The sequence below is a fragment of the Ursus arctos genome, unplaced genomic scaffold (assembly GCF_023065955.2).
Source record: "Ursus arctos isolate Adak ecotype North America unplaced genomic scaffold, UrsArc2.0 scaffold_13, whole genome shotgun sequence".
Classification (NCBI taxonomy): Eukaryota; Metazoa; Chordata; class Mammalia; order Carnivora; family Ursidae; genus Ursus; species Ursus arctos.
The window spans coordinates 1,485,467-1,507,243 of record NW_026622797.1 but is presented as its reverse complement, the minus strand read 5'-3'; the positions used below and the strand labels follow the sequence as shown (position 1 = coordinate 1,507,243).

Genomic DNA, 21,777 nt, shown 5'->3' with positions numbered 1-21,777 from the left:
GTTCGTATGGAGCCTATCACTTTGTATGTGTGACTGACTCAGTCGGTCATCCTGGGAGACAGGCAGGGTGGGCGTACATGAGGACATGGGATTTGACCTTTGCTGAAGTTGGTGAGACGAGAGATTGAGGGACCCAGGAAGGCTGAGAGCCTGACTCCGACTCCAGAACCTGACGTTTTCCCTGATGACACCGCAGGGGCTCAGAACCACCATCCTGTTCTGTCCCTGCCCCCCCATAGCTGTGCCGGGAGGCTTCTACTCACTTTCTGGTTCTGCGGGAACAGGAGCCTCATTTACCCCCAAGGCTCTTTTCCCCACCAGTTTAATTAGAAAAATACACATTTAACCAACCATCAGTTCTAAATAACATCTCAGCTTTTCTTTTCCCCTGGGGACATTTCCCAAACAGGGACTCTGGGCAGTTTCTCTTGGACAGATTCAGTGACTTCTGACGCATCATACCTCCTTGGCCCTTTCTGTGACCTCACATCAAAATTCCTTCTATTCATTTTTTTTCTTTTTCGATCTGTCTTCCTTCATACGTTAGCTCCTCAACATTTAGTGTAAGAGTAAATTACAGCAGTAAAGCCCTGCCGAATAGGAAAGAAAACTGAAATATTTGTGTCTAATGGATCAAACTGGGTATTATACTCTGAATTTTGTAGGCATTAATTATTTTATTTTCTTGCTGAATGATTTTCCAGAATCCCAAACTTTATTTTTTTGCCATTGATGGCCATTTTTTGGAATGGGTTCAATCTAACTTCTAATAATATCACTGTTTTAAAACCCCAAGTTCAGTGGCCTCTATAACCTGACGGGTCTGGCCGGCTGCAGGCACTGACACCTCTATGTCACGCTCGAGGGCCTTCACCTGGTCACCACATTCCTCAGGCCAGGCTCTCCTCCCGCGTTTCCTTGTTTCCATCCTCACTGCTCTGTTCTCTCCAGAAACAGTCCCTCTTCCCTGTGTCCTTCTCTAATGTTTTGTGGGGTCTTATCAACATGTGTCTGGACCTTCCTCAAGACCTGTCCCTTTTGCAGCCGTGCTCCGATGTGTCTCAGTGACTGAAAGCTTCGGAATTGTGGTGAAATATGACTTACTTTGCTTTGCTCCCCATTCCCCTCCATTTGTGAGTGCCTGATGTCCCTCAGGGAGCAATGGGTGATTATGCATCTTCCCGTGGCCCCAGCGTGACTGGTGTGGAACCAGTGGTCAGGTTCCCTGGGTCTGGGGCCGTCTCGTTGGGGGCTCCACTTTCCAACGCAGAAATCATGCTTCTGTGTAGCCTCTGTTCTCAGGGGTCCTCAGTGGTTTGTCTGGAGGTCTTCTTCCTCCCTGATGGCCCTCACTAACAGGAAACACAACTGCATTTCCCTGAGATTGAATTCCCCCCGTGGAACCAAATTTACCAAATAAAATTGCCTCAGTTAACATTTCTAACCAACCAGGGTGTTTATGCAAACAAGCATGAAATTTCTTCTGATCCAGCTATAATATCTTCTATATTTTACAACATTCTTGGCAAATTTTATGAGATTGTTGACTTAATCTTATTTTGCTTATAATGAATCTGCAAATATGAAATAAAATACTCAAAAGGGACATTTCAGGAATTTCCCAGAACCATTTCTATAGATACAGTATGTCCTTGGACGGAGCGTGGGGAGTATTTTGTGCCCAGATAATCACACCATAAATTCCGTTCACTAATAAAATTTCTGAAAAGGAACCAAGTGGATGCTACAGCGAGCGGTGCGTTTTCGGGGGGTGCCTGCTGGAAAAGCAGTCCTCGGCACTCGCTGATTCTCCCGAGGGTCTAAGTCCATTTAGTCTTGGGCTGACTACGGGTTTCTGAAAAGCAGCACCTAGTTGCCTCGGAGATGTGGCTCCACTCTGCTTTCCTCGGTGACTTCTCGTGACCTACGGTGACTTACCAGACAACGCAGCAAGAAGTCAAGTCACCGTCATTTTCTTCTTGACAATTTCCAAGCCGGAGTCGGAGTGAAGGCTTCTTTACAATAACCACGTCATGCATGGTTGGATTTTATTTATGCATCTGTGTATCAGATGAGCAAAATCTCGAGTATACAGAATAGGACAGAACTCAAAAGGCACAAATAAAAATTATAAAAGAATCAGGTGGTGCTGTATAAGCAATGGAGTGGCCACTGATCGTTTTTGTGTATTTAGAAGTCGCCGACATGGGCTGTCTCGCCAGCAGCTGGAACAGTGCCTGACACAGAGAGGGTCTTCAAGCAGGGTGTGTCGGACCCACGGATCATGAGTGTTACTGCAGAAATCAAAACCAAATGCCAGCCCTAAGGTCGGACTGTTCAAGGATCAGAACCCTGTTGTTTAAGTTCTTCACTTACAGACAAAAAAAAAAAAAAAATCAGATTCTGGGTGACTAAAGCCACAGGGAATTTATTGGAAATACTTGGAGGCCTCACAGAGTGGAGCTCAGATGGCTGCTCCCCGGGGTCCCGGAGTGGGTTCCGTGGTCTGGACGGCCCCAGAGACCACCCAGCAGCCTCCTCAATATTTATGTGCCAGGCAGACAGCACCCGAGTGGGCACGGCTGGACCCAGCGCAGGACTCTGCAGACTGGCCTCAGGCCTCCCGGCTGTTCGGTGCCGGCCTGGAGCCCTGGCCACCGGGACAGCTGTCCACACGGGGCTTTCTGTGCGGCGACCAGGGCACGTGCCGCTAGGAACGCGAGCTGTGCTGTGCACCCAAGGGCCGATTTCTTCCTTCTCTCTCTTATCCATGAAAATGATTTGGCACCTACTGTGACATATGGATGATTCGTGGGTTCTGTGATTATCCTACAAACTGTGGATCTGGGTAGATATGGTGATTAATTAAGCTTCAGTCTCCCTCGTCCGGGAAGGAGGCTGTGTTCAGTCCAGGAGGCTACGGGAGGGAACATACTTTTTGAGTAGAACACAGAGGAGGACCTAAAAGGCAACATTTCTATGTTTTTCTAGTACATACACGGGAATTTACATGGTTTAAAAAAAAATCTAATAGCATTTGGTAATGTCAGTAAGGGGTTAATCACAGAATTCCGTGTATGGTTACCCTCATGTAGTACATGGAGTTGCTAGAGAGCCTAAAATCTGGATAGTTTTCCAACTATTAATATCATAACCATGGTTTATTATCTAAAAAGAAATTTACTGAGTGCCTGTTATATGCCAGCCACTCTTTTAGCATTGGGGGGATAGTGGAAATAAAAGCTAACACTTCTGAAACACGGTCCATATGTCAAACTGTGCACGTCTAACCGTCCAGCTCGTGGCGGGGACCGAGGCAGGTGCCCGTCTTCCTCAGGCACTCGGCCCAGCCTCCAGCCTCCGGCACCGACGCAGGAGCGCACTCCTCAGCTGCTCGGTGGTTCCACCTGTCTGATGTCACATTTACAGTCATAAAATCCCTGCACGTAGTAGCTAGCTAGTCCCAAAGCAGACTGAAGCGTAAGTTGCAGAAAATCGTTGCATAAGCAGAAAACTGCTATAGAGAGTTTTATATCAAATATATTCACTCAGTGCATTCTTTTCTTTTCCTTTGTAAGGAGAAATGTGAAAGCAAAAGAATGTCATTTCCAGACGCCACACGACAGCTCTGGGTGAGGGCAGGTGTGCTCTTGGGTGTGTGGGGCCTGGGGTGGGGAGCCGCTCTGTGGTCAGCCGCGCGCATGACCGTGAACGCAGGGCTCAGTTCTCTGCAGCTCCTCCGTGATTGGGGGGCTGACCACCCCTGCCCCCGAGACATGGCAGCTCTGTGATTAGCCTTGACCTCAAGCCTCCTGCGGTCAGAGGGTGAGTGGCCGTGGCTCAGGTTTCTCATTCGACCTGCTTCCTGCTCAGTGGTCACAGGCCACACCGGGAGAAACCCCACTCCAAAGACAAACCTGAGACAAGGGCCCACATTTTCTTTAAAATATGTGGGGAGGGTGATTTAATTTGCCAGTGTTAATTTTTACTGTCATGTATTTAGGCTGGAAGGATCCGGAAGAGGAACATTTGGAATACGCTATTTCTGAACTACATTTTAAACCACGTGTGACTTTGTAGTGAAGGATAAAGTATTCTCCACGTTTTACTGTATTTGACTCAACTTCATTACCATCGGAGGACTCCTGAGTAGACAGGACTCCCTTTGTTGTGATGCTAGAGTGTGAATACCCCATGAGATTTGCTTACTTCTAGAGTTTTCTTTTTTATCTCCAAATTTTAATTAAATTCCAGTCAGTTAACATACAGTGCTACATTAGTGCCAGGTGTGCAGTCTAGTGATTCCTCACTTCCATGCATCACCCGGTGCTCATCACAAGTGCCCTCCTTCGTCCCCGTCACCTGTTCCCCATCCCCCCACCCACCTCCCCTCTGGTCGCCAGCATGTGTTCTCAGTAGTTCAGAGTCCGCAGCTTGGTTTCTCTCTCTCTCTCTCTCACTTTTCCCCATTATGTTTATCTGTTTTGTTTCTTAAATTCCACTTATGAGTGGGGTCGTCTGGTACTTGTCTTTCTCTGACTGACTTCATTCAGCATCAGACTCTCTAGCTCCATCCATATCATTGCAAACACAGCAAAAAGATATCATTCTTTTTTGTGGCTGAATAATATTCCATTGTGCGTACACCACGTCTTCTGTGTCCATCCATCAGTCGATGACGTTTGGGCTCGCTCCACAGTTTGGCTGTTGTTGATGATGCTGCTGTGAGCATCGGGGCGCAGGTGTCCTCGAGCAGGTGTTTCTATAGTCTTTGGGTTAACACCCAGCGGTGCAGTTGCTGGGTAGTAGGGTAGCTCCATATTTAACTTTTTGAGGAACCTCCGTACCGTTTGGCAGGTGGCTTACTTAGACCAGCGTTGCACAGATGGCGTGAGATTTCCGTCTGCCCAGAGGCAGCGGGGCGCGGGCTGGCGAGCTGTCAGCCCATGTGCTTCTGAATCCGACAGGCCCGGATCTGCGTCCTGGGCCAGCCCCTTCCTAACTGCCTGGCCTTCCCCATGTGACTTGTACCTTCCTCTGTCTTCTCATCTGCCAAGTGGCTAAACGAGAAAACCCGTGAAACGAACGAGGGCAGCTCTAGCGTGTGGAAACTCTAAGTAGCGGCTGTTCTGCTGCATGAGTGTTAGAGGCTGTTAGACTGTGTCTGTCATCGTCAACAGCAGCTGTCCCTCCGTGATTGCACGCTACACACACGCATGGGGGCTGTTTCCGCCGGGGGCCCCAGGTTCACGGTCCGCTGAGACGGGGCTCCACTGTGCTCAGAAATAAGCCGGACACATAGGCTTTCACTCCCTTTGCTGCAGCACCATCTTCGATAAAAGTTGGTGACAAAATGGAAAGAAGTAGAAAATGATTCTCGGTCCAGCACTGATGGCAAGAGGATGTTTGAAAATGCTTACAAGTGGCCTCGGTGCCTACCACCCAGACTGCTGTTGTCCTGATTTTCATGCAGTCCAGTCCTGTGTCCAGAGCCACCCCACCTGTAACAGGAGTGGCCACAGGGGTGATGGGCCGGCCGTGCCCTGAGTCCCTCCAGAACTGTCTGCCCCTTCCTTCCTGGTTCCCTGCAGCCTTCCAGTCACACCCTCAGGGGCTCCGCGTGGGGCTGCCTATGCGCTGTGTGCTCACACCTGTCTTTCCTCCCCTAGTGTCCTCGTGTGACCAGGAGCAGCAGTCGGCCCTGGAAGAGGCCAGGCAGCCCAAGAACGACAACGTGGTGATCCCTGAGTGCGCCCACGGCGGCCTCTACAAGCCAGTGCAGTGTCACCCCTCCACCGGCTACTGCTGGTGCGTCCTGGTGGACACTGGGCGCCCCATCCCCGGCACGTCCACCAGGTAAAGCTGCTCCCATGGTCCGGGGAGGGAGGAGACGGGGAAGGCAGGCCCCCGTGGGTGCCGCTGGCGTGGATGCCCGGCGCCCAGATCTCGCTTGGCTGCTGGACCGTGCCAGCCATGGGCTCACCTCCCTGTACGGCAAGCCTGCAGAAACCGACGGCTCTGGCCGCCAGAAGCTGGAGGAAACCGTCTCTCTGATGGTCGCCGGGAGCTGCCTGCGTGAGTGACAGCAGGAGCCGTGAAGGCTGAGGTCTTTACGTGATGTCGTTACGCACGCAGGCTGGATGGTGAAAACCGGCTCTGGGATCCGGCATGGTGGGCACTCAGGCACCATCCGCAACTTCCTCGTGCTTCTGGTTTTGGCAAAGGGAGCCAAGCGTTCCACAGGCTGAAAGAACGGATTGCCTGAAGTGGCTTTCTGTAGCATAAACATAAAGAGAATGTGCTCAAGGCGAGAGCAACAATCGCTGTGCAAGGGTCTGAGATACAAAAAAATTACTCACTCCTGTTTTGTGTGAGTTGGAGCAAAGGGTTGCATCATCCCACGCAAAGCACACGACGTGCTCACGAAATTTGTGTAAACAGGAGTGAAGACGAGTTTGCAGTTCTTTGTTACAGGAATTGATCTTTGTTCATAGATTTATATAAAAATAATTTACAAATGGACAAAAAATATTGTCTCTCAGAAGTTATCCCATGTAGCCCCTGTTTTCCTCTCCAGCACCTGGGCACAGGCATTTTGACACTTGCTCAATTATTTCCCCCAGTTTTTCAAGTGTGATCATGAGACATTTCGAGGAGGAAAGCCTCCACGGTAGCTTCCAGGCAGCCAAGTCCAGGTGACCGGTGAATAAACGTCTCGTCCCCATGGACTCCACACACACCTGGCCCCCATTGGGCTCATCCGATAAAACCAGTGTCCTTGGGATCCTGCTTCGAAATTGGGCTAATGCAATCGTATTAAAGCTGGTGGCCATCATGTCGCTCACGCTGGCCACAGTGGAAGGTGGCGTGCCTTCCACGCCGTGCTCACAGAAGCAACGGGGCAGAGCAGACTCCAGACGAGGGAGTTCAGGCCGGAGGCTGAGGTCCGGCCACTGCAGGGGTGCTGCTGGACATTGTTCCGCACAGGTGTGCTCTGCACAGCTTGAAAAGAACACAGATCTTTTTAAGGTTTTGGTATGAAAAGTTTGTTTAGGTTTCTGTGCACATGTGTATAGGGAGGACTGTTTTCTGAGAAGCCGTAGGAAGCAGCATTTCATCTATCTACCCTTCCTTCCTTCCTTCCTTCCTTCCTTCCCAAATGCCGATGGTCAGCAATAGCCCATCACTATTCTAGGGACTGAGGAAAGAGCGTTGACCAGCAGAGCAGGTCTCCTCTCTCAAGGGCTTTCTCTGCTGCTTGGGGAATGTCAGGGAAGGAGCAAGTGGCACCACTTCCCATTGCAGCAAAAGGGAAGCCCTCACATCCACCAGCTCAAATCTTGGCAAGTCACACACCTCAGAGGTGAAGGAAGTTGGGATATCTCAGGAATTCGAGGACATACTTTAATCAGCCACTTTTTTGGTTCTTCCTGCTTGGCCGTCTTAGACTTATGCGCCAGCTTTGTGCCTTATCCCTGACGAGGTTGCTAGAAGCATCACCCGACATAGTTGGGACTCGTTCTGACAGCAAGGACAGCCTTCCCCATAGACCCTCAGGGGCCTCCCCTCACTTGAATTGGCCAGACTTTCCCCTGGACCGGGCCATCTGCTCGCAGAGGAAGGGCCATTGTGCCGCACATCACGTGGCACCAGGCGTGGGACGGGGCCACTCCCCAGCGCCTTCACTGCTGTGCCCGCTGTTCTAGGGGCAGGGGATGTACAGGAAACAAAGTGGACCAGAATCCATGCTTCCATGGGGCTTATGTTCCAATGGAGGGAACAGACTATAGCAAAGCATGGAAGTAGGTGAGCCAGATAGCTTTCCAGATATCCCTTCGTGCTGGCGAATATCCATTCGCCAACGTGCTGGCGAGTGACGAGTGCTCCGGAGGAAACTAAACCAGAAATAGGAGGCGTGCTGGCGAGGTTCAGCTCGAACTGAAAGGGCAGGGCGCTGCCTAGAGAGCTGGTGCTGGAGTCAAGTCCTGAAGGTGCTGTGGGAGCGCAGTCCAGACAGAGCGAGTGAGCACTGCCCTGCACGGTGGAGGCCCCGGAGGCAGAACCCAGGTGTTTTGGCCCAAAGGTGGGGTGTATCGATTAGGACGTTTTTCATTTCTAACAGTGGTAAGTCTGACAAGCAGGCATAAACAAGGGACTATATGACCACACGTAAGAATTACAGAGATGGAGAAAGCGCCATTTCAGCTGACACTGTGATTTGGTGACGTCACCAAGGACACAGTTGTCTTTGCCCTTGGACAGACTCTTCTCATTATCACAGGATGGCTGCAGAGATCCAGGATCTCACCCAGACACCACAGTGCTCAGAGGATACACCACCCATCTCTCTCTGTCTTAGGAAGCCAAACAACCTTCCCTAAATTCCCCTAGCAAATGTAATGCATGGATTATGGGCCAGAATTGGGTTAAATGACCATGGCTACACCCGTCCTGGCAAGAAAAATGGGATTAGTTTAAATTGATTTCTAGGGAGACGTGGATGTGGGGAAATCAGTCAAAATTATCAACATGAAGGGATATCTGGAAAGCTGCTGGCCAGCTTTATCAGCCCACACCGACCCCTGGTTCTCTGTGACTGACCAGCTCAGTGTCAGGAAGTCCTCTGCATTACTGTTGAAATACCCTCTGTCGCATTCATGCTACTTTCTTACGATTTGCTGAAATAAGCAGTTCCAGGGAGTTGCGTTATAGTTTTGCTTTATATTTGGGTAGGCGATTCAGGTTTTCTCCCTCAGTTATCCTATTTATATTTGCCGACGGGGAAGAATAATTTAAAAATCCAAGACAGAAAGGAGCCATAAATATAAAATGCATGGTCATAATAAGCCAACTCCCTTTCCCTCATGTCACCGAGCAAGATAATTAAAAGGCATGGATTTTGTGGTAGACTGAGCTGAGGACAATAACCCGACACTGTTTGCCGGCCAGGGTGGACACAGCTTCTTTCTCATGGGGTTTCTAATTGGGGCGATCATCTGGGTAGAAGCAGACATGGGCTGGAGCAGATGCAGAAGCGCGTCCTGGTCCTCCTGCTGCTTCATGTCAGAACTGACATCTTGGCCGCAGTGTACAGATTTCCTGCGGGCTGGAGCCCAGGCACCTGGGTGAGCCTGTGCTGTGCATGGCAGAATAGGGCCTGGGGGCAGAGGGGCAGGTTCCGACCTGAGCGCTGCTGAGTCGCGGGGAGAGCAGGAGTGGGCTATCAGATTAAGCGACGAGCAGGCTGATGGCCAGCTGCTGCATTCGTGCCCAGAACAGAGATTCTTCTTTCACGTTCTTGATGGCTGATGAAGCGTTCACCCATCTGCTATTGGCTTCAGGCTGTTCTTACCTCCCATCAGGGCTGCCCCGTCCCCTGACTCCAGAGACCCTCTCTCTCACTGGCCATGTGGATGTGGCCCTGTGGGTGTGAAATCACATTTCTCTGTGGCAGAAAGTCTGGTATCTGATGGGCAAGCAGACAGTCAAGAGATGTTCATTTTTTTCATACAAATAAGTTAAACATTATTGAAAAGAATGTGATGAATGTCAACACTGAATCTGAATTTTTTTTAATTGGAGGCTTTAAAGGCATTTATTCTATTTCTTGAGATCGCCATTTCTGCAAGTTAAGACATTTCCCAGTGTTTTTGAAAAGTGACAGGATACTGTCATTTAAATATACATTTTTTAATATCAGCATAGTGCTAGGATTCTTAAGGCATCTGCAGGTCAAATGTGGAACAAAACCAGAATGACCAGTGTGGCTAGCTTCCAGGTTGCTGCGGAGTTAAGGATTCAGAACAGAGGTTTAGAAACAATAGGCTCTCTTATCACCCACACAAAGGATGCCGGTGCGGACTTCCAGCATTTTGGAGGCTCCATGCAGAGTTCGTGTTACTAGTTCAGCTTCTCACCCAACAGAGCTGCCCGTGGCCATCCCCAGGTGCCCGCTGATAGTCCTGCAAACAGGGCATCCCCAAGAATGGCCGGATACTTGTGTTTCCACCTCATCCATCAGGAGCTGGGACACCTACTTGTCTTTTTACAGCTCACACGTCACGGGCCATCAACTGTGAAAGATGCCACTTCTAACATAGGTACCAATTCCAACCTGTTCCAACCGCACAGACACTGACCACATCTAGCATGTGTCTGTGAAAATAGGAGCGACCCCTCCGCGAGCTGGCTGCTTTTACTCCTCTTCTCTTGGCAAATGCTTGGTGCTTATCCGTCTCCCTGCTACAGTTCCAGGTGGGACAGGAGTCACCCTGGTTGAGGCGTGGTCCCCTCACCCCTTGCTCACATTCTCATGACTGTGGTTCCTCCGCCGTCTGTACTAAACCCTGTTGCATTTCAAAAGAATATGAGTTCGTGGCTTTTGGTTAAAATACGATAGCTTAAGTAGTTGCTGGACTGTGTCAGGGACTCTTAAGTTTCAAAAACAATGTTTCAAAAAGCTGTATTACATTTAGGGAGTGGGTGTTAAGTTCTCTGTCATCGAAGGGGCAACTCTGGGTGTGAGGGCCAGGAGGGGCATGTGCGTCCCTGGCTCGCCCCCGGCCAGCCCTGCCAGGACTAGCCACTGCAGGACTGGCCACCGGGGAAGGACACTTCAAGTGTGTCCCTCGGGGAGACATTTCATTCTCTTTTATTTCCTGTGATGGGGAAACAAAAAGTAAGGAACGATAGGAGTCTGAAATGACACCTATGAAGTAATTGTGAGCTCCCAGCCCTTTCTTGGGGCATGAGAAAGGAAGATGGGGCAGAATGTGTGGTGAGGAGCCAAGGAACCTGGTTCTCTTCCTGGAAATCAGCAGGCCTTCGGTCCAGAACATTCCACCTGCACCCCTCCCCACTGGCTCACACTGTCCACCCATCAACTACATGAGGTGCCGGGGGCGGCGGGTTCTCTCTGTCAGTGTCCCCACTGGGTGGGGGGGTTCTCCACATGACCCGGGTCTCCCCTGTCTGTGGTACCCAGTGCCCAGACCACAGGCGTTTTGAAGAGCTGTCCAAGAGCACCCGGTGGGGACCTGGGCCGGCTTGGGAAGCCCGTCAGGGACGAGGCCCTGGGTCCCGTCAGCTCCAGAATCACCACGGTGCCCACTGTCATGACGGGGGCGTCAGCAGCACCCACGCCTCCTGCTCCCATGTCAGGACCCACCTGTCAGGACTTCTCCACAGTTTCTGTTCACTCAATGCGGGGCGCCACGTAGCATACTCCTCCGCTCTGTGTGTGTGTGTCTCTCTCTGAAACTGGATGGAGAGGCAGAGCCTTCTGCAATGTGCCCTTCCCCATTGACTGTGAAAAATAATCTTGTTATAGCAATTGTCACAAAGGTCGTAAGGGGTCGTAAGTCAGAAGTCGATGCACAGATGTGCTGTGGGCTGAGGGCAGGTGGCTCGCATGAGCACCTGAGAAACGGAAGAAAGCCTCCTCTTCCAAGTGTCAAATGCATTTCCCTTTCTTCCATTCCTCTTAGGTACGAACAGCCGAAGTGTGATAACACAGCCAGGGCTCACCCAACCAGAACAAGGGATTTGTACAAGGGCCGTCAGCTCCAAGGTGAGTAGGGACATCTACCACCATTCTGTGCGTTCTTTAGGCTTAGAATGAGAAGGAGTTTCTCCAGCTCTGTTCCCAGTGGGCAAGGCTGGCGGCCTCAGAGCAGTCGACCAGAGACCCTCCTCCCCAAGGGCCTGAGGTCCTCAGACGTGCGGGGGCCCCGGGGAGCACACACAGGACCTGCGCAGGTCGGCTTCACCTGTGGCCAGCAATGCTCAAGTGCCAGGTCTAAGACCCAGCCTTCCAGAGAAGCAAACAAGGTCCCCTAAAATCAGAACTTCTAAACCAAAAGGATCCTTTAATTCTTTTCCCTAAAAGAGAGCAGTTATTCAGATGTCCTTTTCTGGCATTCCTTTTGAATTGAATCAACAGTTCAAGGAGCTGAAGTTTAGGTTTTAATAAAACATGAGCTCAGTCTTGGTATCAAGTGAGTTTAATTACAAAGAAGTATTTCAAATTAAATAGAGGCAGTGAGTTTAATCTTGTAATTAATTAAAAATACATTCACAGAAAATGGTGTACGGATGTTGTCTTTCATCAAAAAGCACGTAAGTGTTTATGACACACCAAAATAATGACTTCAAGAGTTCAACCTAAAGCCTTTGGTGGACCCCGCGTCCCTCCAGGAATTTACGTGGGATTAAAAGTGTCGGCGTTGAGCGTGGTGGCCTGGCCGGCCAGGCAGGCAAGGGTCCCGCAGTTTGGCTCATCTCGTGAGACCAAGGAGTTTAGAGACAGAGCTCTGACATCATGGGGTGAATTTGATGGCATCAGTAAGATGCTTCAAAGCTACTCGCTATTTTATTTCATTTTGGTTTTCTTTCTTTTTTCTTTTAAATATCTCCAGATTGCATGTGTTTCGCCAATGCCTGAGAGACTGTGAAAACCGTTCTCTCATTAGCTCAGGGCACGTGTTGGATCTTGGGCTCATACCAAGTCCGGATAAATTCCGCTTAGAAAAGTGAGGTTCTTGCTTTATTTGCATTAGTATCAATAAAGAGGGTTTTAATTTCTGAGTAAAGATGTTTTCCCGTTTATGAACGAAGATAGGAAGGACTAGGATATCACCCAGACGTGTCCCGGTCCGTTCAGCAACACTGGGAGTGAAAGTAGCCAAGACAGAGGCAGAGCAAGGGCAGGACTAAGGCAGCTTTCCTACCTGAAGACCGCTCTACCTGGCACCCTTTGCTGCTTCTGAGATGTTCGCGTGCGGGGCGTCTCCCAGCTATGGGTCTCCCCACTGACTTCCTTTAGACGCAGGTTCAAGAAGCCTGTGGGAGACGTGGTTTTTGTCACACCGTGAAGCTCTCTGTGTGGTCAGCGCACTGTGCGTCTCGCGGCCCGGGCTCCTTCTTGCATCTTGGGACGGGAGAGAGGGAGACAGATCATAAGGGAGCAACCCAAGCACCCATGCGCATTCCTAGTTAAGCACCTTTTGTATACAAGATGTCTTACCCTTAAAAGGAACTCAGTGAGCAGCTGAATTGCGTGCTCCCTGATGTTCTTGGACCAGAGGAGTTCTCGCCCTCCGTCATCTGGTGTAACCTCTTGCTTTTAGAAGCCAGGCTTTACCAGTGGTGGACAAGACTTTCCTTCACAGGGATAATGAATCTGGCGGGTGCTTGGTGCACGGAGAGCCCTCAGTGGATGTTTTTAGCTGGTCTTCATCATGTCGCACGAATGTCGATCTGTTCCTTGGCTCTAAGGGTCCAAGACTCTTAACGTTTTCTGATGATACAGAACTGCATTACTTCTGGGTCGAGCTGTGTGTGGTTTTCGCACATACGGTATGATACCCGTTAGTAAAAGGTGCTGTGACAGGACAGTTCCCTGTTTTGTCCTAGCGGGGCCGCGCTTGTTACGAAGCTTTTTGCACGGCGGATCCAGTGTATTGAATACCAGGCCAGGCTCTTGATCTAAAGACGGGAGTGGTTGTTTGGCTGTGGGAGCAGCTGCTTGTCCCCCTGAGAAGCACAAGGGGCATCTCGTTGGCTGTTCTGCGGTCGCAAGTGTGGTCCAGGGAGTCCAGGAGCAGGTGGGGAGGAGGCGTCCCCGGAGCTGGAGATCCCACTCCCTCGGCACACCCGGGAGCATGACTACTAGGCTGTCCCGGCAGAGAAGCCCCTCCTCGCCTGCACCTTAACTAAAAACCAGAGACTCCAGGCACACAAGCCACTTTATGCAAACCGTGTAATGGTCAGCTCGGTACTGCTCGGGACCACTTCGTCATTTTGATTTTTCGGAGATAATTATCCTTATTAGGGAAAGAACAAGTAGGTCTTGAACTGACTCCAAGATAGAGCCTGTTCTTGGTGGAGAGGAGGAAGCTACTTCCAAAACAGCACGGTGGCAGCCCTGTGGGCGCACACTCGAGCCACATTCAGGCTGATGCGTTTTCTTCTTAAAAGATACAGTGTTCATTTCCAGGGGTTAAGTCCCAGCCAGCGAGGGCCTTTATTTTCCGAGCCACGCTGATAACTCTCACACTTGTTTCAAGGGCTTGTTGACTGTCAGATGCTTATTCCTGCCATCCCTGGAGCAGTTAGGACCTTCCGCAGCTCTCAGCCGCTGACAGCATCTCACTATCCAGGGAGGTCGGCCTAATCAGTCCCTAATCCAGCCTAATCGGTCCCCTGTTGAGACCTGGGTCATTATTTGGGGTCTTTTATTCCGTAAGTTTCCTTATGGGACCTGTCATTGCATCCTGACAGAAAAACCTAGTATGGTAGAAATTTTAAAGGTTTAATTTGTATTTATTTGACAGAGAGAGAGCACAAGCAGGGGGAGGGGAGGAGGTGGGAGAAGCAGGCTCCCCGCTGAGCAGGGAGCCTGATGCGGGGCTCCATCCCAGGACCCTGGGATCACGACCCGAGCCGAAGGCAGACACTTCACCGACTGAGCCCCCCAGCCGCCCCGGCAAAGGCATTAAATCATCCCTTCCTGTCCACAGATGTGCGTTGTTTCATTCTGTCCAGCATCTTCCCCTCACATCCCTTCCTACATCCAGCCCACGCACCCCAGCTGCCTGCGCCCTCCCTCCGCCGGGCCTCCCGTGGCCCTCACCCGTGCCCTCTGCCACTGTGCCCCAGATGCAGGGCTCTCCGAGCCCGGGGCTGCTTCTTCACCGACCCGCCAGCCCCGTGTGCCCCCCAGGACGTAGCTTCTTAGAGAGGCTGTCCTGGGCTCCCGTCTGCGGGCCTGGCCTACCGTTACATGTCCCCGTGGCATCCGAGGTACATGTGCAGGTGTCTACGCCCTCGTGGCCTCCGAGAGGTGGGGCGGAGCCATTGGGGCCCCTCCAGCTGGAGCCGCATGGAGCACACAGGAGGTGCTGGCACGCGGGAGACAGTTTGTCAGTGAAGGACACTCGGCCGTTTCTTGTCCTCCTCGAAGCCTTGGGCTGTTCTGTCCTGAGTGATAGCCTGGCTTACACTCAGCGGGTGGTTTTGCTCATTGGAAGGGTGGGCAGTGTGAGTCTCTGCTACCTGGGGGTCCAACGTGGGGGAGGATGGCCTGATGGATCAGAGCCTGTCACTCCTGCTGGGCCTCCACGGGCGTGCCGCCAGGTGAAAGGAGGAAGGCACGTCTTCTTCTCCTCTGTCTGGGTGGCACCTGTGGCACCGTGACGAGACTGACAGACCCACCCCGAGCCCCTACGGCCCCCAGACATCACACACACACCGACTGCAGGGACAAGATGCGGCACCTGCCAGCGACGGGGGCCCCTCCCCCGCAGAGACCCCGAGAGGCGGCCAGACGCAGCACAGCGTCTTTTCAGGTCTACAGACACAAAAATCTCCTCTCCTGAGGCCCCCAGTGATTGCGGGTGTCAAGGAATCTTTGATTCAGTTAGAAACCCTTAAAGCGCCCATGCATTTTTTAAGTAATGTTTTAGCACTATTTTAATTTTTTTCAAAGTTAATTATGATTTTCTGAGGTAGCATAAAATGATCCTTATGTTGCCCTGAGCATAGCTTAAGATATTTTTCAAAAGGTAATTAGACTCTCTAAGTCTATCTGTATGCAAATGGCAAGAGAGCATCCTTTTTATGGCTGAGTAATGTTCCACTGTGTGTATATGTGTGTGTGTGTGTGCGCGTGAGTGCGTGTGTGTGCATGTGTGTGCGTGAGCGTGTGTGTGCATGTGCGTGTATGTGTGTGTGCGTGTGTGACTGCATGTGACTGTGTGTGTGCATGTGACTGCATGTGTGTGTGTGTGTGCACGTGTGTGGGTGTGTGTGCATGTGTGTGTGCGTGTGTGAGTGCATGTGTATATATGTGTCTGCACGTGTGTGTGTGTACATGCGTGCACCTCTTCCTCACCCAGTCTTCTGTGGGTGGGCACGCGGGCTGCATCCACGTCTTGGCTATTGTAGATAATGCAGTAAACATAGGGGTGCATGTATCCTTTCAAATTAGTGTTTCAGTGTTTTCGTTTTGTTTGGGTAAATACGCAGTAGTGCAATTGGTGGGCCATAGGGTGGTTCTATGTTTAACTTTGGGAGGACCCTCCCCACTGTTCTCCAGACTGGCTGCACCAGTTTGCATTCCCACCAAGAGTGCAGGAAGGCTCCCCTTTCTCTGCATCCTGGCCAACTCTTGACCATCTTCCCGTGTCTGTTGGCCATCTGTAGCTCTTCTTTGGAAAAATGTCTGTTCAGGTCCTTTGCCCAGTTTTAATCAGATTATTTGTTTTTCTGGTGTTGAGTTGTGTAAGTTCTTTATATATTTATGATGTTAAGTGAAATAAGGCAGACAGAGAACGACAAATACCATATGATTTTACTCATATGTGTGATTTAAGAAACAAAGAAGAGACAAACAAAAAACCAGACTTAAATACAGAGAACGATCTGGTCACCAGAGCAGAGGTGAGTGGGGACGGGTGAAGCAGATAAAGGGATTAAGACGCACAAGCTTCCAACACAAAATAAAGAAGTCACAGGGATGAGGCGTCCGCATAGGGAGCACGGTCAGTAATTCTGCGCTGGTGTTTACTGGCAGATGGTGGCCACACTGCGTGCTGAGCCCCGAGTGCCGTGCAGAGCTGTGGGTTCACGGTATCCCACGCCTGAAGCAAATGCAACGCCAGGGTGCTGTACTCCATTGAACAAAAGGCGACTGGACCCTGAGCCTAGCTCCTGAGCAGGGACTGCGGGACCCCAGAAAACCACTGTTTACCTTTCTTCCACAGTGGACCCCACAGCCTTCAAGGCTCTTTCAAAGATAATATGAGACGTCAATATTTCACCCATTAAAAACATCGACTTCATGATTTTTGGGTCGGATCCAATACCAAATTCACAGACAAGCATCTCCCAATTTTAGCTGAAACAAGTTCTTTCATTTTAGACGGGCAGCCCTCTACCCCTGCAGATGTGGTGAGCTCGGGATCGCCACGTGTGCTCTTGTCCATGGGGGCTTGTCTGCCCAGCACTGTCCACGCTCAGTGGCCGCTCAGAGAGGCTTCCTGCCACCTGCCTGTTAAGAGGCCGGGCCAGGATGGAGCAGCGTGCGCTGTGTGTGAGATGGGACTTTGTTTTGCTGTAAAGAGCTGTCTGATGGCATCACAGTAAACCATTCATGCTTGTCAACTCAGGTGTGAAGTTTGGGTTTGGATTTCTGGGTGTGGCAGGGGATGAGTCCCAGTGCTTGGGAGAGAGACTCGAGCTACTTTATTTTGTTTTTTTGACCAGTGAGCTTGATAATTCAATATGAAATTAAATCTGTAGGTGAATAGGATTACTAAACCTTTAAAAGCAAATTGCATTTTGTAGGGTGTATGATGAAGAAATGGGCCCTTAAATCCAGGTTTAGGAGAGGATGCTATGAGTGAAAACTCAGTTAAAATCACACATGTATTTTCATTCCTAAAGGACTTGGTGAGGCAGGAATCCCAGGACGGGGCGGGGGGGGGGGGGGGCAGTGGTTGAGAAGATGTGACCGCCAGACCCTCGCATCTGCGGGGACACCTTGAGAGGCTGCTTCCGTCTCACAGGTGTGTTCAGGGAATTACCTGAGGCCCTGAAGGTCACAAGGACATGTCCTCAATGAGACTTCTATTTAGTTCAGCTCTGCCCACCAGAAATCGTCTGTAAGTCCAAATGGTGTGAAGAAGCCGTTACTATTAATTTATGTGGAAGAATTTTTGAGCGTTCCCAGACCCCAATAACTCACCTGTCTTAGGCTTTTCTGATTGATACCCGGAGACACATATTGCTAACAGATACACAAAATACGTGGAGATAAAGCCCGATGTGCACAGACCCGGCCCGGCGCTCTGGGGGCTGGAGACCGAGATGCTGCTGTGGCCCCTGGGGCACGAGCTCGTGCTCATTGAACGTGGCCTCCGTGCCAGCTAGCAAGTCCGTTGTCCACCATCGCCGGGCACTGCCGGTACGTGTCTCCTTTTTCTCACCTCACCGTCTGCAGATCGCCTTCGGTTAGTGAAAATGGCTTCTAATGTGCGTCTTTCCTGAAAGTGAGGGGGCGCGTTGCAGACTTGTGAAAAGCGGGATGCTTGGACTTTTCTGACGAGGAAAACGGATAGGATGCTGGACGTGGCAGGAGGCGTGTGCCAGGCAAGAACTAAACGGTCCTAATTGTGCCACACTTGGCAGAATTCTTAGTGAGATTTTTATTAGGATATTTATTTAATTCAGTTGATATTTTTTCTCCATTTTTAAGAGGATGAGGAGAAACTGGAGGAGGCTTGGTGGAAAATTGCGGGAATTACTCATTCACAATAAAATAAGAACAAATAAAGACACGTTAAAGAAGCAAAGGCTTTTTTTTCGGTTTTCACACGCAGACGAAAGACTCATAAAGGTCGGCTGGAAATTTTAACTTACTTACAAGGAGGTGTTGGGCACTTTTTCCATTTATTAACACTTTGACAGCCACGTGAGAAAGAGTGAGCATTAAGGCTATTCCTTGGCTGAGCCACGGAGGACGAAGAGGGTCTTCCTGGACACCAAGGTCCAGCTCATGAAAATCTGGGCATAAAAATGGAGTTTACAGAACGCAGGAGGGTGGAGAGACCATGTCATTCCTATCCTTTCAGATGGGCTTTCACGACCCATGGATTAGAAGCCACGTTCACTCTTGTCCTGAGCCTCACAGCTTCGTAGATGCGTCCCCTTGTTCTTAGCGGCATATCCTCTCGCATCTCACCCGCCGCGCTCAGCTTCCTTCCCTGGCCAGGTCTCCAAGTGGCCCCCCAGCGGGTTTCTGATCCCTGGGCCACCCCAGCAGCTGTGAGGCGAGGAAGACATGGACCTGCCACGTGCCGCTGCGGGGACAGGGGCCCCTTGCTACCAGAAGAAGCCAAAGCTGCATGCGTGTCGTGGAGGCGAGGCCCATCGCGGCCAACCCCACACCTTCCCTCTTCTCCCTGCCAAGAGCCCTGTATTTCCATCTTACCAAATCTTGTGCTCCAGAAAGAGGCACGTGAGTCTCGAAGTGGACAAGAGACGGGTGACGTCGCGAGGGGCTGCCCTCCACTGCATCACAAGGGGCTGGTGCTCACCTGCTGAGCAAATCATCTGACATCTGTGTGCAGGCAATCCACTCACTTATTTCCTGTCCAAGAAGATGGACAGGTTTCCCAGCCCCCTTGGTTGGGACGTAGATATTTATGGGGCTATTTCATGAACAGCAGAGCCGGCTTCCTGGGAGCGGCCTGGGCAGTTTCCCCGTCTGCGCCTGGTTTAACCGTCCGCTGCCACCAACTCGAGCTCCCTCATGATTTCTGAATATGAGGCCCCATGTTTTCAGGTTTGCGCCGGGCCCTGCAAGAGAGCTGGGTGTGACCTGTGCTAACACACTTCATCCTGCGTCAGGTCACGGGGAGCCAGAGTCGGGAGTAAGAGTGGCACCGGCGGCAACCCCAGCGGCTTAGGAAGACCACGCAGAGGGTGAGAGAAGACCGGGACGCAGTGAAGGGTAGTCCGCCAGCCGGTCCGAAGGATTAGGAATACCCCGTGCTCCACTCCAGCAGACGGGGGGGCTCTCACCTGAGGCACCCAGGCTGGCACGTGGCCACAACCACGTTAGGATCACTGAAGACTCACTCGAGCCGCGGCTAAACCGGCACTGGCGACCTAGGGTTCCTGAAATACAATCATACTGACTGGTGGTTAAAAAGATGGGTTCGCTTTTTTTTTTTTAAGTTTTTAATTTCTAAAATTCAGTGTCCAGGCTGACTTCTCGTTCCCCAGTGTAATAGCATGAAGTATCTTCATTTCAAAACGTCCAGGCATTTGCCTCCACGGCAGAGCCCCGAGCGCTGGCGGACAGCTCACGCCGCCACGGGAACGCGCAGGGCACGCCAGCTCCCGCAGACGCCCGCGGCTTGGCACCACGCTCCCACGGTTCTTCCAGAAGAAACCTGGGCTTTCATCTAATTTAAAATACTCTCTAAGATGGTAGGGGAGTGCTGTCAATGATGTCAGTGCGCAGAATCCTGGTGGTTTGCCTCTGCTCCTTTGGAAGTCACGGTTCTGCAGAAGAGCGAGGAATAAGGGTAGAGGCGCATTCATCACAGAAAGCACCTGCCGGACTGACTAAGAGTGTAAGCATCTCAGAGACGCTGGAGTGACTGAGGAGGACAGACTGTTCTCAAACACCATTAAGTAAGTTAAATTGGTTGTGAAACAACTGCTCTTCTATGATGAGCAGTTTGTCCCAAATAACCACTTTAAACACCTTCCAAGATGGGGTGCACTCGAGAATAACAGATTCGCTTGTAACTGGCCTACGACTCACTTTTATTAACGCAGGCGTCCCTCACAGCTCGTCTGAGTGTATCGAGCCTCTGCCGTGACCAGAGTCATTGCAGTGTTTGCTGTGCTGCCCGGCACAGGCCCGACACCCCGAGCGGGGTCTCAGCGCCCGCATCTGCCCCAGGCTCCCCCCGTAACCCGTCCGTGGTGTAACCTGGCGTCGGCTGCAGTTGGAGAATCCCTTGTATCAGAGCCGCTCTCTGCTCTGCCCTGCTCTGTGTCTTCCGTCTTCTCGCGGGAACGGCCAGCCATCAGCACTGGTCCCCACGCTGCCTTCCTGAGCGCACCCTGGTCATTCCTCCGCCCGTCGTGCTCCCCAGACGGCCGGCAGGCTTGGGGAGGCCGGGCCCCGGGGCGCCAGGCGTGCAGGCCCGGAGTCAAGGGCCGCTGTGTGCTCCAGCTCGCCGCTCCTCACCAGGGGCCGTGCGGGCGACTTCCACTCAGCTGTCTCCCTCCCAGCCCCTCACCGAGTCCTCCTTGCTGCTCTCCCTTAGTCTCCTGGTTCTCCTGTTTTTAAACCCAGAACCCATCAGAGCCCCGAAACGGTGCTGGGCCTTCTCTGTTTGATATTCTTGTTATAACGGAATATTTCTTTTCTTTGCTGGCTTTGTGAGCACGTTTCTGGGTGGCGGTCCTGCTGTGCAGATGGCTGGAGGCTGGGGACGCAGAGACACTTCAGAGCCAGTGTCTGTGCTCTGGGAGCCGAGACTGCAGTGTTACGCTCCTGAGACGGATGCGCCCAAACAGGACAGCAACATCATAAGCACTTAGGAAAATTAAGGAAATACAGAGACTGGCACATGATACAATTTCCCTTTCATGCCTGAAAATGTCATGGAGTCATTCTTAAAAGCCCTGTTCCAGGTTTTGTGCCAAGGTCGGGAACACATTGCCCTCACCCCAGGTAGTGCTGCCGGAGTCAGGACTCTCCGGGGAGCGTCGTCCGCCGACACGGGGCAGGGCTGGGGGGTCAGAGTGAAAAATCGCTTCTCTCCCAGAAATCCCGGAGGGAATGGGCACAGGCAAAATCCAGTCAAAGCTGGAGATTGGCCAGAGCACAGGGTGATTACTTTTAGAATGCAGGCCCAGCTAATGAAAATGGCATGGCTGACGGTAGAAATTGAGTTACATTCTTCCTGATAACTTAATTCTTTAAGAATTTCAGTGGACAAACCGAGACCACAGCGCTCAAATACATAAGCTCTGTGTCAGGCTACTTGGACACTCCCAAATGACCAGCGATGGTAGGAAACTTTCAAAACCTGGTTTTTAATGAAAAACAGCAGGCCATGGAAACTTCTAGAATACTTTCCCTGACACAATGATTTAATTTTATTCTTAGCTGTCTCCTGACTTGTCAAATCAAGAACAGTTTTTCAGAAAAATCAGTGGTTTCTCCCTCTGACAGAAAGGGATAAATGGACT

At 51.2% G+C, this 21,777-nt stretch overlaps 1 protein-coding gene across 3 annotated transcripts in view; it reads left to right on the top strand.

Annotated features, from left to right (window-relative positions):
• SMOC2 (SPARC related modular calcium binding 2) overlaps positions 1–21,777 on the top strand; it is a 155,336-nt gene that overhangs the window by 106,176 nt on the left and 27,383 nt on the right. For all 3 annotated transcript variants that reach the window (XM_026488007.3, XM_026488006.3, XM_026488005.4), the window contains exons 8-9: positions 5,670–5,856; positions 11,487–11,569. In XM_026488007.3, the coding sequence (XP_026343792.1) occupies positions 5,670–5,856; positions 11,487–11,569 (270 nt within the window). The remainder of the gene's footprint in view (positions 1–5,669; positions 5,857–11,486; positions 11,570–21,777) is intronic.